The following is a 19240-nucleotide window of genomic DNA, read 5'->3' on the forward strand; positions in this document are numbered from 1 at the left end:
ACCTGGTCTGGACCATCTTTTTCTCCCACCGTGTACTCTCCCGTTTGACCTCAAGCACTCCATCTTCATTTACCAAATACATGTACCAAATGCCTCCTAGTCCTCTCTACTTGGCTGACCCTCAGCTCAAAGTCTGTCTAAACCAAACAAGTCACCTTCACCTCTCCCCCACCTTCCCAGGCCTGATCCTCCTCCCAGTCAACAGGGAGCACCACCATCCAAGCCAGTCACCTACACCTCAAACCCTGGCATCATCCTCAATGCCTCCACATCTAAGTAACAGGAGTCCTTGACCACCTTCCTCCTCCCCGAGTCTACCTCTCTGGGTTCCATTTCTATGGCCCTGACTAAGGCCTACCTCAGCCCAGCACCTGGACAACTCCAGCCACCTTCTAACTAGTCTTCCTGCCTCTAGTGCTGCACCCCAGCTGCTCTCTACATGCCTGCCTGCGTAAATCTGACACTGATCCTCTGCTTAAAACCCTTCTGAGTGGGGCTTCCCTGGTGGCGCAGTGGTTGAGAATCTGCCTGCCAATGCAGAGGACACGGGTTCGAGCCCTGGTCTGGGAAGATCCCACATGTCGCGGAGCAACTGGGCCCGTGAGCCACAACTACTGAGCCTGAGCATCTGGAGCCTGTGCTCCACAACAAGAGAGGCTGCGATAGTGAGAGGCCTGCGCACCGCAATGAAGAGTGGCCCCCACTTTCCGCAACTGGAGAAAGCCCTCGCACAGAAACGAAGACCCAACGCAGCCAAAAATAAAAATAATAAATAAATAATAAATAAAAAATGTTTAAAAAAACAAAAACCGTAAAAAATCTGGGGAAAAAAAAAAAGTTGTACACCTATTAAAAAAAAAAACAAAAAAAACACCCTTCTGAGCTACCACATTGCCTTCTGGAGCACAGGGGCCCTTCTTGGTCAGGCCCTGCCCAGCCCTTCAGCCTTCTCTCTTACCCTGCCTCCCACACACCCATAATCTGACTCATCTTCACATCTTTGTGCAGGCTGACCTCCTCTGCCGCGACTCCCCCCAGCTGCCAGGCCAAACCCTGCTCACTCTCAAGACTGACTCAGCTCATGCTTCATCTTCCCCAACCTCCCCGACTTCTCCCACCAGAGTGGGCAGGACCTCACCCCACCGACCACCATCAGCGTGGACCTCAAACTGTACTGTGACCACCTGCCCACCTACCTGCCTCCCTAGGAGCTCACCCTCGTATTCTTGGTACTCAGAAAAGGGCCCTGCAAAATGAAGGCACCAATAAATGTGTCTTCTGAGATCAATTCCTGGGTCACTGCAATACCACATGGACTGTCAGACACTCCAGCACCCCAGTTCCATGACCTCCAATGTGGCAGGAAAAGGGACACGGTAATGGAGACTGTGTGCTGCCATAGCTCCTTCAAGCTGAGACTCAGGCTGGGCAGACGGGGACAGGGATCAGAGTGGACAGTGCACACCCGGCTGCTACGGGCCAGCTGGGAGAGGAAGCTGAGGACGGCTGCCAGTGCGCCTTTAATTACTAGATGAACTAGAGGAAGACAAATTGGACAACATTAATTCTAAATATCCTTGTTCTCTATTTCAGGGATTCATCTAATTGATGGTTTTAATGTGGAGAAATAGAAATAATTTCTACCAAAGTTACTAGGAAGAATTTTGCATTTTGGAGACGACGAGACATCTCACGCGGGATGGGGAGCTGGAGGACGATCACCGTCACATGCTGACCGCATGAGTAATGTGGACGCTGGCCCCAAATGCCTTGGAAGGAGCCCCCTTCCTCACTCCAGGGGTACTAAGTACCCCTCAAAGAATCCCGGGCTAAGACAGTTACGGGCTCATGTGAACAGTGCCCACATGGCAGGTGCCAGCAGAAGCAGCAAACACTCACACCTCCCCAGCCGGCCTTTGCCTCTGAGTCTCCACCTCCCAGTTTACGTTCATAAAAAAGCAAGACCAACATCTCTGAGCTAACATTTTCAGCATATCTCTCCTTTCTCAAAACAACTGTTGGGGCTTCCCTGGTGGCACGGTGGTTAAGAATCTGCCTGCCAATGCAAGGGACACGGGTTCAAGCCCCGGCCTGGGAAGATTCCACATGCTGCTGAGCAGCTAAGCCCGTGCGCCACAACTACTGAGCCTGCGCTCAAGAGCCCGCAAGCCACAACTACTGAGCCTGTGTGCCACAACTACTGAAGCCTGTGTGCCTAGAGCCCATGCTCCACAACAAGAGAAGCCACCGCAATGAGAAGCCTGTGCACCGCAATGAAGAGTAGCCCCCGCTCACCGCAACTAGAGAAAAGCCTGCGCACTGCAACGAAGACCCAACAGAGCCAAAAATAAAAATAAACAAACAAATTTACTAAAGAAAAAAAAAAAACTGCCAAAGATTATCACCACCCAAACTCCTTCATCTGCATCAGCCTGGCATTCACGGTCTTCTATCCTCTACCCCATTCTCCACATAAGCTTACAAGCACCTTAGGCTGGTGTTCCCATTGACCTACCAAACAGGTCCTCCACCTGGGACATCTCTCCTTTTCCTCAGTGCCTTTCCAAATTCCACCCTCTCCACACATGTCCTCATCTCCTTCCTGACCCTTGACCTTTTCCACCAGCCCTAAACCAAATGTCAGTGGTGCTTCTGCCTACCTCTCCATTTGGCCCATCAAGTCGTTACCACTGCTGACTAGTGTGGATGTAGAAGCAAGAAGAATGGCTTATACTTCTCCCTGGATGCTAGAACACCTTACACACACGTGACATTCAAAGAATGTTTGCTGAATTGAATTTGAAGACAGTTTCTAGTCTTCTGACTCTAACCTACTAAGACTTGGCATTCAAGAGGCACAGAAGTCATAATTGAGGACAATCAGAATCTCGTAGGAATCAAAGGGTGCCCTAAGGTGTACAGAGAGGTACTGAGGGCTCGGGCTACGTAGAGCGTACTGTGTCAATGAGAGCTGTGTGAGTCAACTGAGATCACAGCAATTTGCCCGAAGGAGGCCCTCAGTCCCCTACCTGCACGAGATGCCTGTGTGCGTGTTCATAGGAGGGCAGTGCTCCCTCCCCAATCAGTTCCGTGTCAAACAGCTCCGTGATCAGGATGTTGGCACGGCATGGCATGTCACCATCTGAGAAACAAAAGGAAACAGTCAGAAGCAAGCAACAGATTGGAACAAATATTTACAGCAAATATGTAAAAGATAAAAGGTTAATAGGTCACTAAAATTGAAAGCACATACATATGCTGAAGTATTTAGAAGTGCCATCATGTCTGCAACTGACTTTTCAACGGTTCAGCCAAAAAAAATAAAATAAAATCCACATTGACATAACATGTACACATCAAAATGCTAACTAGTGACTAAGTCTTGGTTAAGAGAACATGGGTGTTCAGCATACTACTCTATCAATTTTTCTGTGTGTTTAATATTGCAAGGGACTTGTAAAACTGATCAGAAAACTACAAACACCCAAGAAGAAAACCAGGCAAAAATACAAATAGACAGTTCAAAATAGAAAGCAAATCAGTCAAATATATGAAGAAATTTTCATTCTTATTAGCAATTAGAGAGATACAAACAATTAAACTATTAACTATTAAATTAGCAAAAATTATTTGAAAAGCAAAAACTGAATGCTGGTACTTCAGATATTCTAGGCTGCAGAGAGGGGGAGAAAACTAAAGCAAGAGAGAGGCTGATTCCACTGATACCCAATGATACAACTGAGATCCAGGATTCAGAAACCCCAGTTCCTTACACTAAATCCCCCTTAATCAAGTTAGTTTCTTGCTACCAAACAATCCCCCAAATAACAGTTTTTTAAGGACAGTAGGATTATGGAAGGTCTTTCTGTTAACTCTATTTTTTAAACCTCTATAATATAATGTAAAGTAATGTTACTTCTACAATTACAATTTTTAATGAGGCGAGATAAAACTGACTTTGGAAGGGGTATTCATCATGGAGAATTAACTGTAAACACTCCTAATGGCTCATGAATTACAATCTGACAAAGCCCACTCATCTTCCCTACACAGAAGACAAGTATCACAGATGAAGCAAGAAAAGAGCAGCATTAAGAGGTTCAAGGAAGGACGCAGTAGAGAGAGCTTGAACCTTGAGTCATAGAGAGCTGGGCCTGGATCCCACTTTCTAGCCTTAAACCCTCAGTCCTGACCATAAGTCACCTCATCTGTAAAAGAGTGGTAGGTTACAAGATCTGCTTCACCTGGTGGTGTTTCAAATAACAAAGGTAAAACCTATCCAGTTCCTATGAAGTACACGTGTTCTCAATGGCAGCACAACGTGAAAGGAGGCTGAGAAGAAACTTCTGCCTCCTGGCACAGAGACCACCCTCCCGGGTCACTGCCCATCCTCTCTGATATCATGCCAAACTGCAACTGAAATACACTGCCCCATACTAAGCCAACCACCCCACTTGCACACACCTGCTTCTCTGTCCAACATTTCTTCTCAATGAACGGCACCACCAGTCACACAGTCCTGAAACCTGGGCATCACTGACCAGCTCCAGGAGAACCAGAACCCTGACTGGCCTGTTCACCATTGCACCCCAGTGCCTCGAACAACGCCGAGCACCCAGTAACAGTCAGCAAATGTTAGCTAAGTTCTAGATTCCTCCCTTTTGTCACCCTACATCTAATCAATCACCAAGCCCTACCAATTCTACCTTCTGACTAATTTTTAAGCAAATTATGTAACTTAAAATGATTTATTGCCCAAATCTGCTTCAAAAATAAAGCTTTATGATCTAATGAATTTCAACAAATACTTTTTGAGAGCCTGTGAGTACTAATGTAGAAGGGTACAGAGGGTGCAGGGGGAGCCAGAGGAGGGGCAGTTACCCCAGGTGCCTCAGAAGTCTTCACCAAATGACTGGATGAATGAATAAATGCCACCCCAAGTCAGCTGCTACACGTCTCAGCATGTAATCCATCTCTGGAGACTAGGCAACAAACTCAGACGCCATTTTTTAAAAGGGCTCAGAACAAAAGCTTGGAAATATGCATTTGGGAGCAAAAACGAAGCTGCAAAGGAGAACCAAGACTGGGAGATGTCACTGAGGCCTGGGAAGGGAAAGTTTTCAGAAGGACTGAATGGCAGAAGTACCAAAGCTGCAGTGTTTGTAAAGCAGGGAAAAGACCATCAGCCCGGGCAGTGAGGAAGCCACTTGTCAAGTTGAAGAAGTAGAAACAAAGTCCCATTTACAAGGGGTTAAGGACCAAGCAAAGCTAACAATCTACTCACTAAACAAATATGACTGAATTCTTTTATGTGCCAGGCCATGTGCCAAGTTATGGAATGGAATAATTAATAAGACTACACAGTCCATGAGCTCAGGATGCTTCAGCTGTGTGGGGATACAGACATTAAATACATAATTACATAATTACTTCATTATTGCAGTCATAAGCACTACATAGAAAAATATTAAGAAACATGAGGGGCCTGGTGTGAACAACACACAGCCTGGAGGAGGCACAGGGCAGAGCACAGATGAGTGACATGGCAAAGGCTGCTTGGCAGGTGAGTCTCCGTGCTCTCAAGATCTCGGGCCAAAATGGAGTAACTGGGATCAGACTTATCCACCACCATAATCAACTAGAAAACCTGGCAAAATATATGAAACAAGTGGTTTTAGACGTTGAACAATGGGAAACAAAGTGACCTCTACTACTGCCCTGGCTTCCAGCCAGCAGGCACTTTCCAGACCATGGTACTCGGTACACAGAGTGAGAGGCCAAGCAAAGTGTCTTGCTGAATAAGGAGAGAGCAAAGCGTTCAAGGGAGTGGAGGAGGCTACACTTCAGGGAGAGAGCCGGACAGGAAGTTACACAGAAAAAGGGCTTCAGAAATCTGCAGAGGGTTCCCCTCATGTCTCTTGCTGACTATAGTCACACACACACAGGCTAAGCCTCTAGAAGGCTGGGCAAAGGATGACCATGTAGCTATAAGGTGAACAACTGCCAGAGCTCAGAGGACTAAGAAACATTCTAGTTCTGATTAGCCAGCGCCCAGGCACTCAGCAGAGACCCCAGAAAGGTCACGCTGTACTAGTGTGGCTAAAGCAGGCTTAGAACAAGGGTTCTCAATAGGGGGAGCTTTGCCCCCACCCCCCTACACACACCTGGCACATTTGGCAATGTCTGGAGACATTTTTTGTTGACACAAATGGTGTGGGGGAGGGAGGTGCTATGGGCTTCTACCGGTTAGAGGCCAGTGGTAAACATCCCACGATGCACAGGACAACTCTCCCAGCAAAGAATTATCAGGCTCAAAATGTCAACAGTGCTGCAGTTGAGAAACCCTGTCTTAAAGCTATTCTAACCCTGCTCCAACAAAGCTTAAAAACAAGCCTTGAAAGGATCAAACTGATCTGCAAGAAACCCAACTGCATGCCAGACAAAGCTTTTAAGGGAAGAAAACAAAACTCAGCACTTAGCAATGCCAATCTCCCAATATACACAACCTTCAAATAAAAATTACTAGACACACAAAGAAGGAAAACAGGACCCAAAACCAGGATAAATATTAGTCAATAGAACAAACCCAGAGAAGACAGAGAGAGGCAGTGGAAAAGAAGGATGTTAAAACAGCTAATATAAATATGTTAACTATTTAAAGGAACACATGAACATATAGAACAACGGGAGTTGTAAAAAAGAATCAAAGGGAACTTTCAGAGATGAAAAATACAGTATCAGAAATGAAAAGTTCACTAGATATGCTTGACAGCAGATCAAACACCACAAAAGAAAAGATCAGTGAACCCAAAGACCCATCCAAGAAACTACTCATGTCCATCAATAGGTGAAGGGATGAACGGATTATGGGATGTACACACATGGAGTGCTGCTCAGTAACAGAAGGAAATGAATGCTTTTTACATAAAACACTGTGGACAAAACTCAAAAGCACTGTGCTACAGAAAAGAAAGCAGGCACAAAAGAGTACACACTGTACAATTTCACTTATTCAAAATTCTAGAAAAGGCCAATCTAATCTATATTGAAGAAAGCAGATCAGTGGGTGCCTAGGGCCAGGGATATGGGGGGGAATGACTGCGAAGAGTCATGAGGAATCTCTTTGAGCGTGATGGAGACATTCTAGTATCTTGATGGTGGAAGTGGTTACAAGTGTGTTTACATTTGTTAAAACTCAAACTATACACTTCAAATGGGTGTATCTACTTTACATGAATTATACCTCAATAATGTTGATTAAAAATGGGATGATCTGTGCACTCTTCTATATGTATGTTATGCTTTAAAAATAAATAGAGGGTATACTAATCCCTTCTTTTGTAAATGTTTCCGATTCTCCATAAAAAATATGATTTTCAAATGGGAGAAAAATGTTGACTTTAGGTAGATGCTTCTTTTCTTTTTTCTTTTAAATAAATTTATTTATTTATTTATTTATTTATTTATTTATTTATTTATTTATTTTTGGCTGCATTGGGTCTTCGTTGCTGCACACAGGCTTTCTCTAGTTGCGGGCTTTCTCTAGTTGTGGCAAGCGGGGGCTACTCTTCGTTGTAGTGCACGAGCTTCTCATTGCAGTGGCTTCTCTTGTTGCAGAGCACGGGCCCTAGGTGTACAGGCTTCAGTAGTTGTGGCACACAGGCTCGGTAATTGTGGCTCACGGGCTCAGTAGTTGTGGTTCGTGGGGTCTAGAGCACAGGCTCAGTAGTTGTGGCGCACGGGTTTAGCTGCTCCGTGGCATGTGGGATCTTCCTGGACCAGGGTTTGAACCTGTGTCCGCTGCATTGGCAGGCAGATTCTTAACCACTGTGCCACCAGGGAAGTCTCCCTAGAAGCTTCTTTTAAATCTTTCCACTGTGCTCTTCCGGTATCAGTGGCATGTGAAATGTTAGAAGTCTGATACAAATTCCTAAACTATAAAAAATATTCTGAAAACCTGGAGAGACCGAGCTACACAGGCAAATCTCTCACACTGGATACTGAGACAGGATATTGGAACTAAGCAAACCTCTTTCTACTATCAACTTAGTTTTACCTCTGTCTGATAAAACTCAAAACTCAGATAAATTGAACCACACAAGAATTCCAACTTGCTTAAGCAACAGGTTTCATTTGTTTGAATCACCACTCTTATACTTGATTAGCTCTGGTTTACTCATTCCTGATTTGTTTCAACTAGTAGAGAAATAAACTAACAGAAAAGCAGAGTGCTTATCTTCAGATCAGCACATGGAGAGGCCCCAGTCTCTGTGGTTACCTGGGTACATCTATTCCACAAACTGGAATAAACCTTTTCCTCTCTCCTACAAGAGCAAGTAAAGCTTTTGACACAGGATGTGTTGATCTTACCTGGCCCTATGGTCACCTCAGTGGAATGCTTGTTGATAATCTTAATCTTATCACCGAAGCCATTTTTCTCCACAATCTTCACAGCAACATCAGCCATAGGTTTGAAAACCTAAAAATTAGAGACAAAACCCAAGTAAAAATGAGCAATAAATTAAATAACATCCTAAAACCCAAGATATGCCTTGATTCTGGTCCTATGACTTGAAGTAAAAGAGGCCTCCACTACAGAATTTCTTCCTGAATACACAAAATGTACCTTTGTTACCATTTGATACAGGCAAAATACTTCATTGGGCTGATTTGGGTTCATCTGATAAATAAACAAGACTTCATCTATGTAACTTAAATACTTCTCCAAATGTGTGTCTTGGAAATGAATACAAAAGGATGAGACTGCGCTGGGTTTAACTTGCAGCTGGGCCTTCCCATTACATGCCAGGCACAGGAGGGACGCAGGGGGCTCCCAAGGAGGCTGCACTACTTAGTAAGGATGGCAGGTGTCAGTGCTATGCTTGAGGGAACCAGGAAGGGGACTTGCCTCACGAAACCATGATCTGTGACCTGGGACAGGAAGTGTATGTGCTCCCTAGAGGAAAGTGAGACTGTAACTGTAGTAGATGTTAAGTGCGAGCAGGTTACCCTCCTGCTTAAAACTGTCTCAAATCCCTACTGCTAGCAGAACACAGCCTGTATTTTCTTATGGTATTTGAGGCCTTCCAAAATGTGGACCACCTTACTTTACCCAGCCTTACTCCCCTCCCACACCCTCCACCCGATACACACACACACACACTCACACACACACAACCAATGCTACAGCCACGCGGATGTCCTCATTGTGCAGGAGGCAAGCCTGAGTCTTCCCTGCCCTACCCCCACCTGCCAAAGCAAACCCAACTTTCCAGGGCAACACAAATCCCCCCCCTACAGAAGTCTTCCCTGAACCCTTCACGTGTCCCTAAACATAAGTTTCTCCAACTCTTACTTTCCAGCCTGCCCAATTTAGATTGCACAGCTCCAACCACGTCACTGCATAAAACATACAGATGCACACGCGGCCACACACAGAGAGAGGAAATTTTTGAAAATGATAAAGTGTCTGGTCACGATGACAAGATTTCCATTTTTTTCTAAGACCTTTTCTGCATCACCCATATTTTCTGCCATGATCATGTATTTCTTTTATTATAATCAAAAGGGAAATGCTATATTCTTCCATAAAGAATGCATATGTGCTCAGCTAGGAAAAAAAATCTTCACAATCTGTTTCAAATTATTTCTAGGCTCTGGCTTGATGGTTTTGATGTGTTCATAGTTTGAGGGCCTCAAACCCTCAGTTCTCACCAATCAGTTTACCTCCAGCCCAAAAGTATCACAAGCTCACACCATCCTCTCAGTCCTCCTGCCTCATGACTTATCATTCATCTCCTCCACTGACCCTTCAGGCTCTGTCATTCACAGCCTCCTCCTCAGCCACCAAGAACTCAAGAACTCACCCCAACATTATCTGGAATGAACCCTGAAGCTGAATTCCCAACATCATTCTGTGTCCTCCCCCCGCCCTCAAATCAGTTTGGGGAACTGACCTTCTTTCAAGTGGTGCACCTGTCTGGTCTAAGGTCAATGAGGTAAGTTAAATGGCATTTAACCTTATTCTGGCCAATGATACCTAAAGAGAGGTCTGCTAGAGATTCCTGGGAAAGTTCTTTTTGCCCTTAAAAAGGAGAAAGAGAGGAAGCCAGGACCATGCTTTGTTTTCAAGGCATTTGCCACAGAAATCACTGTAACCAATGCACCTTCCCCAAATATTCCTTCCTTTTCAAATGTACTAAAAGAGAAGCCTACAGTCAATGTCTGTGATTTCTTATATTCCATCCATTCCTCAACCTTATTCTCCTGAAAATATCACCTAAAGGCGGGTCACCAATAACCTCCTAGTTGCCAACCCACAGCTTTCTCAGTCCTCATCCTGCTCAATTTCTACACCTGCGCTAATACAATAGCCATATGTAGCTATTTAAATGTAAATTAAAACTGAATAAAATTCAAAAATTCTGTTCCTCGGGCCTACTAGTCACATTTCAAGTGCTCAGCTGCCACATGTGGCTAGGGACCAGCATACTGGCCAGTAGAGCCATAGAAGATTTTCAACATCAGAAAGTTCTATTGGACAGTGCTACTCTATAACATCCACACCTACTGACCACTCCCTCTTTCTCACGATTTCTATGCAGTCTGCCCCCTACCCTCTAGGGTCTCTTTGTGTCTGTCTGGACTTGACTTTATGGCCACTCTTCTTCCCTCAGCCCCCTGAACATAGGCGAGTTCCAAGGTTTGCTCTTTTCAGTGTACTCTCTCTCCGTGGACAACCTCCTACACTGCCAGCTTCACCTGTCACATCTTTAGCAAGTGAGTCCCAAATCCACTATATATGCAACTCTCTCAAGGTTCAGACTTCTATCTACAGGGACCAGCAGGTTCTCGCTCACTCTTTCTTCTGGACCTGTCTTTCCTGTTGCCATGCAGCTCAGGCAGAGCTGAAACCACAGGGCAATCCACAGACAGGAAGACCAGAGGATCAAACAGGTAGTCACTAAACAAAAAGTGGGAGGCCACCATAAGATGTCAAGAGTCAAACGGAAGAGGTCTGAGAGTCACAGGCAAGAGCAGCAAGAGAATTTGAAATCCAGGTAAGTGATGTAAAAATATGGAAAAACCTAAGAGTACAGTCCTACCAATTCTATCGAAAAATATGTTCTCACCCTATATTTTAAATTAGCAGTCCACATATATACTGGCTCCTGCCACAAGACTTGTCTCTCTCATTCTCAACACGTCCAAAATGAAATGCATTTTCTTTCCTGCAAAGTAAGTTATCTTCCTCTGAGTTCCTCTTACCAGTCAATGGCAACCCTGCCTCCACCCTAGACACCCACACTAGAAAACTAACTCTCACACACACTCACACCCTCCCATCAAAGCCACCAATGTGGAGTGAGCACCATATTAGGAACTAAAAAGACCAAGCTCCAGGTCTAGCTCTCCTACTTATTAACTGTGGGACTTATATCTTTAACCTCTATGGGTCTTAGTTTCTTCATTTACAAAGATAATAAAATCTAGTTGAGTTTTTTGTTTTTTGCCGTGCTGTGGAGCAGAGCTTGTTCCTCTCCCGCTCAGCCGTGCAGGCTGAATCGACCAAAGCAATGGTTATGGAGAAGCCTAGTCCCCTGCTGGTCGGGCGGGAATTTGTGAGACAGTATTACACACTGCTGAACCAGGCCCCAGACATGCTACACAGATTTTATGGAAAGAACTCTTCTTATGTCCATGCGGGATTGGATTCAAATGGAAAGCCAGCAGATGCAGTCTATGGACAGAAAGAAATCCATGGAAAGTGATGTCACAAAACTTCACCAATTGCCACACTAAGATCCGTCATGTCGATGCTCGTGCCACTCTGAACGACCGTGTGGTGGTCCAGGTGATGGGCTTGCTCTCTAATAACAACCAGGCTTTGAGGAGATTCATGCAGACGTCTGTCCTTGCTCCTGAGAGCTCTGTTGCAAATAAGTTCTATGTTCACAATGATATCTTCAGATACCAAGATGAGGTCTTTGGTGGCTTTGTCACTGAGCCTCAGGAAGAATCTGAAGAAGAAGTAGAGGAACCTGAAGAAAGACAGCAGACACCTGAGGTGGTACCTGATGATTCTGGAACTTCCTATGATCAAACTGTCAGCAATGACTTAGAAGAACATTTAGAAGAACCTGTTGCTGAACCAGAACCGGAGGAAGAACCTGTGTCTGAAGTCCAAGAGGAAAAGTCTGAGCCAGTACTGGAAGAAACTGCTCCTGAGGATGCTCAGAAGAGTTCTTCTCCAGCGCCTGCAGACATAGCCCAGACAGTGCAGAAGGACTTGAGAACCTTTTCTTGGGCATCTGTGACCAGCAAGAACCTTCCACCCAGTGGAGCTGTTCCAGTTACTGGGATACCACCTCATGCTGTTAATGTACCAGCTTCACAGCCTCGTCCGGAGTCTAAGCCTGAATCTCAAATTCCACCACAGAGGCCTCAGAGGGATCAAAGCGTTCGAGAACAGCGAATAAATGTTCCTCTCCAGAGGGGACCTAGACCAGTCTGTGAGGCTGGTGAGCAAGGTGATGTTGAACCCCAAAGAATCGTAAGACACCCTGACAGTCACCAGCTCTTTATCAGCAACCTGCCTCATGAGGTGGACAAATCAGAGCTTAAAGATTTTTTTCAAAATTATGGGAATGTGGTGGAGCTGCGTATTAACAGCGGTGGGAAATTACCCAATTTTGGGTTCATTGTGTTTGATGATTCTGAGCCTGTTCAGAAGGTGCTTAGCAACAGGCCCATCACTTTCAGAGGTGAGGTCCGCCTGAATGTGGAAGAAAAGAAGACTCAAGCCGCCCAGGAAGGGGATCGCCGAGATAACCGCCTGCGGGGACCTGGAGGCCCTCGAGGTGGGCTGGGTGGTGCGATGACAGGCACCACCCGAGGAGGCATGGTGCAGAAACCAGGATTTGGAGTGGGAAAGGGCATTGCTCCAAGGCAGTGAATTGCTCGTCACCGATCTTCAGGCAGCAGTACAAACCCTAGCTCCCACAGAATGGTGAATTTCTTCAGCCAACTTTTGGTATCTTGGAATCTGATTCTAGTCTATGATACACTGCTTATGTTTGTACAATTTTACTTTTTGTATTAATGGTGTGTGCTCCTTCTCCCTCTCTCCCCGACCCCGCCACCTTTTAGTCCTTCACTTCATATCATTTTGTGGAATGATATTTTAGGAAAAACGGATTTTTAAAGAAGAAAAAAAAAAAGACTGCATTTCCTTGTTTTATTTGCATATACAGACTGGTTTTCTTTTTAACAGTTTCCCCAAAGGAATGTGTCTTGCTTATTACTGACATTTGGTATGTTTCATTCACTGGAATATTTCTTACTTATTTTCTACATGTTTCAAAAGCCTGTGAGAATTACAGGATTTGATAAACACTTTTAAGGCAGGAAGAACCCAAATTGTCTCTTCTTTGAGAGTCATGACTACCTTCTGGTGTGGAAAGATTGCTGTTGGAAAAATTGACAATTTAGATTCTCTCTGGTATGGTTAAAAACTGAATAAAAGGTGTTAGTGGAGTTTCTCTTTGGATATGTGGTCACAAAACAGTTCCAAAACCTACTGTTTTTACCACTGAAATTTAAATTGTTCAGTAGGTTTTAAATGTCTAGAATGCAACTGATAAGCTTTTCTTGAACTGTTAGGTTTTTTTTTGAAGTAGTTTTTTCATGTTTAATTTGTATTTGTAAAAAAAAAAAAAAATTTCTTTTTAAAAAATCTGAATAACACAAAACCAGAGCAAAACTGTTGTGCCTTCTATTTATCTTTGATTCCATTCTTGGCGATTGTTTAAAGAAAAATAATAATTTTAAAAAAACCTAGATTTGTTCTATCAGGTTCAGAGTATGTTGGGAATTACAGAATCCCTCCTTTCACGCTGTATGTCTTGTGTTCATTTGTTATGCCTTATTCTGAAATTGAGTCTCAAACTGGAATGCCTTTGAGGTCAGATGCTTCTGTAGAGGTTCTTTGACCTGAATAGTTCAGCATTTGCATTAAGTTTTATTTCAGTGTCTCTTCAGAATCCTAATCATAGCCCATAAGAAAGAATGTGACTTTAATATTTGACTTTGCTGGTGTGCTTGAGTGTGCACTAGTTTTTTTTCTTTAAATCATAGCCATATGGTAAATTTTCTATTTGTTATGGTTCCCTTTTATTGGTGGGCATGCAGTGGGCATTTCTTGGAAATGGCTAATTTTTATTAAAATGTTTCTGGAAGAAAATTAAAAAAAAAAAAAATCTAGTTGAGCCTACACTGATTTCTTTTTATCAGCTCAAAGACTCCCACAAAGGCAAAGAAATGGCTCTTAATCAATTTAATGAAATCCTGAGGCAAGTGTACAGAATCGCACGCACCCATGCACACACCCCTCTCAGAACTTTTATGGAGACCTGAAGCCCATTATTCTTACCTCAGGTTAAGAACACCTAACTCAAGATATTAGAGTTAAAAGTCTTTATTGAGACACTCAGGTCTTCCAGAGTCTAGCTATAATCCACCTTTCTAGGTTTTCCTACCATGACAACCCTCTGCCACAACTCTGGATGACACTTCCCCAAACACACCACGTTATTCCCTCAGCCTAAAATGCCTACCTTTCTAGACCATAAACATGAGGGCTACCCTGTAAGCAAGGGGTGGCAGGGGAGCTGGAAGGAGTCTGGGTATAACACCCAGAATGCTGACCTCTACACTTCATGTGAGAAAGCAAAAAACTTCTTCTATCTGTTTAAGCCACTGTTATTTTGGGACTTTGTTATCTGCAACTTAATCACCATATGAACCAAATTTTGTAGGGCAAAGTGCTTAAATACATGCCCCCTTTCCCAAAAGCTTGGAAGAAAATACACCAAAATTTTAACAATAGTTAACTTTGATAATAGTTAACACACTATTTTTATTTTATATTTACCAAATCTCATATAAGGATATGTATTATTTACATTATCAGAAAAATAATATATGTTTAATGTTTTATTAAAGGAAAGAAATGGCAGACTGCGGAACTATTGGTAAATGTAGTAGGATGGCTGGCTCTGTGGGGATCTTTAAGGTAGTAATCTCAACCTTGGTGCACATTCAAAAATCCCAATGCCCCGGCCACATCCCAGAATAATAATTAAAATGGGTAGGTGGGGGGAGGACATGACAACGACGGACTAGACATTAGCTTTTTTAAAGCTCCTCAGTGATTCTGACATGCAGCCAAGGCTGAGAACCGCTGTTTGCAGGGAAGAAAATGAGCTCCTGGAGGAAGGAACTGTGTCTGATTCATCTCTGTGTTCTCTGAACCTGGCCCTGTGCTTGGCATGGAGTGAACACTCCATGAATGTCTGTCTGTGAACAAACAGATGGGCAGAGTGCAAGGGACACAAAGGACTTCCCACATAGGACACAGGACAAACATGTGAAGAGTGCGGCTCACCTCAATGGCATAGCAGAAGTCAGCACCAGCCGTGACAGCCATCATTGACAAGAGTCCTGTGCCAGTGCCAATGTCAAGAACCAAGGCCTTCTGTCCTTTGTCCTTCACCCTGCTCACAGCAGCCCGGATACCTTGGTAATATTTCATATTCTAAGAAAAAGGGAGAAAAAGCTGTTATTTCATACCAGTTATTATAAATAAGTGCTTTGTGAAGTTCTGAAGTCATGGTTGGCAGCAGCAGTGTAAGTCATGACCCTGTAACCTCTGTGACTTACACTGGCTGAGTTGGGCAGGCCTCCTGAGACTCCGGGGGCACTGGATCAACCTCTTAAATTAAGCGATTGTCTCTCCCCTTCACATCCACTCTTCTATACTCTGCTTAGACATGCTGGGGCTAGGGTTCTGCAAACTACATTCTTCTCTTTCCAGCTGTTAGGACTGGACAACAGGGGAACTAGAGGGTGACTGGAAGGTAGGAGAAAAGGAGAAAGCGTGTTCCTTCCCATATAAGGGCTCTCCTTGGGCCCTTCAGAGCTAGCAGCAGCACTCAAGCAGAGATTCCTCTCAGAGATCTGAGCACTAGCCTCACAGGACCTCTCCTCCACACATCCAGGTTCTGGAAACCCCAGTCTTCTCCCTTTGTGTCCCCAGCCCTAGGAAAGGGGACTGCTTCCTGCAATTACTATCACTAGGCTACCCTGGTGCCTCCCAGCCCTCCCACACCTGTGTAACCAATTCCTTCTATTAAATTCCCTCTGTTGAAATATGTAACGTTGCTTTTGGTCTCCTCACTGGACTCTAATTCATACAGCTTCCTGGGCTAAAAAATATTTTCCTCTCACAAAATCATTTCTTCGTTTTTAGTTCAGGTCCTTAGTAGCTTAAGCAGACACATTTTTTTCTCTATAACAGTTTGGTTGATTAAGTACCCTGACCCTTCTGTTGAAAATAACTAAAAATGATGGGGTAAACATATGTAAATCTGTTTAAATGCACTGATGACCTTGCCAAGTCAGTAAGTAATAGTAAGAGGCCAAACATGGACTTCCTTGGTGGTTCAGTGCTTAAGAATCCGCCTTCCAGTGCAGGGGACATGGGTTCAATCCCTGGTCAGGGAACTAAGATCCCACATGCTGAGGGGCAACTAAGCCCATGCGCCGCAACTACTGAGCACACGGGCCACAACTAGAGAGAAGCCCACGTGCCACAACGAAGATCCTGCGTGCCACAACTAAGACCTGACGCAGCCATACATACATACATACATACATACATACACACATATTAAAAAAAAAAAAAAAAGAGGCCAAACACCTAGAAGTGGATTCACCTGAGTTGAGCCTTAAGATGACTCCCCTACCAGCTGACACCTTGATCACAGCCTATAAGAGACCCAGAGGCAGGGAACTCAAGCTAAGCTGAGTCCAGATTTCTGACCCACAAAAACTGTGAGACATGGACTTCCCTGGTGGCACAGTGGTTAAGAATCTGCCTGCCAATGCAGGGGACACAGGTTCGAGCCCTGGTCCGGGAAGATCCCACATGCCATGGAGCAACTAAGTCCGTGTGCCACAACTACTGAGCCTGCGCTCTAGAGCCCAAGAGCCACAACTACTGAGCCCTCATGCCACAACTACTGAAGCCTGCACGCCTAGAGCCCGTGCTCAACAAGACAAGCCACCACAATAAGAAGCCCGTGCACCACAGTGAAGAGTAGCCCCCTCTCGCCGCAACTAGAGAAAGCCCACGCGCAGCAACGAAGACCCAAAGCAGCCAAAAATAAAATTAATTAATTAATTTTTAAAAAAGTGAGATAACTCTTTAAGCCATTAAATTTGGGGATAATTTGTTATGCAGTAGAAAATAACTAATACAGGACTATATTTTGATACAGGACTGGTATCAAAAGGGCAATATTCTCTGACCACAGTACAGTCAAGTTAGAAATTTCAATAACAAAAATGTAACTAAAGAAAAAAAGACTTTTGAACATTAAGAATTTTAAACTCACAGGTAAAAGACTAAAGCAAAAGGAAATTAGAAAATATCTAGGGAGTTCCCTGGTGTCCTAGTGGTAAAGATTCTGGGCTTTCACTGCCGTGGCCCAGGTTCAATCCCTGGTCAGGGAACTGAGATTCCACAAACTGCATGGCAAGGCCAAAAAACAAAAACAAACAAACAAAAAATGCAGATTTCTGCTGGGCCTGAGGTCTGGGCTTGGTCTGCATTAAAAAAGAAATCTAGAATTGAGTAATATTTTTTAAACTATATATCAAAACTCTTGGGATGGCTAGAGCAATATTTGGAGAGAAATGCATTAAAAAAAGACAGAAGATGACAGGCATCCACCTAAAAAATTAGAAAGAGGGCTGCAAAATAAACTCCAAATGAGTAGATGAATAAAAATAATAAAGAACAATAATTAATGAATTAGGAAACAAATATAAAACAGAAATCAATGAAGATAAAATTTAGTTATTTCAAAAGACGAAAAACTTGATGAACCTCTGGTAAGACCAGTCCAAAAAAGAAAAGGAAAAAAAATGGTAAAGGAAGAAAAAGAAGTACAAGTAACCAAAAACTGGGAATGAAGGGCGGGTGATGAGGTGGTGATATCAGTATATATGCTGCAGAGATTAAAGAGTCCACCAGCAGGGTACTTCCCTGGTGGCGCAGTGGTTAAGAATCTGCCTGCCAATGCAGGGACACAGGTTTGATCCCTGGTTCGGGAAGATCCCACATGCCGTGGAGCAACTAAGCCCATGTGCCACAACTACTGAAGCCCTAGTGCCCTAGAGCCTGAGTGCCACAACTACTGAAGCCCGCGCGCCTAGAGCCCGTGCTCCGCAACAAGAGAAGCCACCGTAATGAGAAGCCCACGCACCACAATGAAGAGCAGCCCCGACTCGCAGCAACTGGAGAAAGCCCACATGCAGCAACAAAGACCCAATGCAACCGAATAAATAAATAAATAAACGAAAGAGATTAAAGGATATTAAAAACAATCTTTAGCAAATAAATTCCCCAAAAATCAGATGAAGTCAACATTATATTGGAGATTCTATCCAACACGTTAGAGCAAGAAAAAATGAAATAAGATCTAGATAGAAAGAAAGAAAATTATTATTAATCACATATGAGATGAGTGTGAAGAAAACCCAAAACACCTACAAATAATTATTAGAATTAAGAGAACTGAGAAAGATTACAGGATTCCAAATCAGTAAATAAAAAACAATTGAAATTCAGTATTATCAGCAATAGCTTTTAAACCCTTGGCAAAAGGAAGGATTTCTTAAATATGAGACAAAGAGCACCAGTCAATAAAGAAAATATAAGATAAATTTGACATTAAATTTAAGAACCTGTATTGTGAAAAAAAACCCCACAAACTAAGAAACCAGCAATACATATAACTGACAAATGGTTAGTACCCAGAACATATAAAGAATTCCTACAAATTACTAGGTCATAAAAGAGGAAACATGAATAGCCAATGAAAAATGAAAAAAGCTCACATTCAGCAGTGATCAGGGGAATGCAAATTAAAACTATAGTGAGAGACTAGTTCAATCCTACCAGATTGTCAAAGATGTAAAAACTGGTTAATAGGACGTGAGAATGTAAACTGGCAGGATTAGTTTGGAAAAGAATCTGACATTACCCAGTAGAGCTAAACACACCTGATGGCTGATGGCCAACAATTCCACTCCCAGGTATACACACCCTAGAGAAAAGTATGCATATGCACCAGAGTACAGTTACTGGAATGTTCCAGGTAGCACTACTTACAAT

The 19240-nt window shown here is 43.6% G+C and overlaps 1 protein-coding gene and 1 pseudogene across 2 annotated transcripts in view; one reads left to right on the forward strand and one right to left on the reverse strand.

Annotated features, from left to right (window-relative positions):
* PRMT7 (protein arginine methyltransferase 7) overlaps positions 1 to 19240 on the reverse strand; it is a 50923-nt gene that overhangs the window by 18050 nt on the left and 13633 nt on the right. For both annotated transcript variants that reach the window (XM_068528220.1, XM_068528219.1), the window contains exons 4-6: positions 15446 to 15595; positions 8371 to 8479; positions 3030 to 3142 (exon numbers count right to left, since the gene is read on the reverse strand). In XM_068528220.1, coding sequence (XP_068384321.1) covers positions 3030 to 3142; positions 8371 to 8479; positions 15446 to 15595 — 372 coding nt within the window. The remainder of the gene's footprint in view (positions 1 to 3029; positions 3143 to 8370; positions 8480 to 15445; positions 15596 to 19240) is intronic.
* LOC137753170 (ras GTPase-activating protein-binding protein 1 pseudogene) lies at positions 11501 to 12955 on the forward strand (annotated as a pseudogene).

This window comes from Eschrichtius robustus, chromosome 19, assembly GCF_028021215.1.
Source record: "Eschrichtius robustus isolate mEscRob2 chromosome 19, mEscRob2.pri, whole genome shotgun sequence".
NCBI lineage: Eukaryota > Metazoa > Chordata > Mammalia > Artiodactyla > Eschrichtiidae > Eschrichtius > Eschrichtius robustus.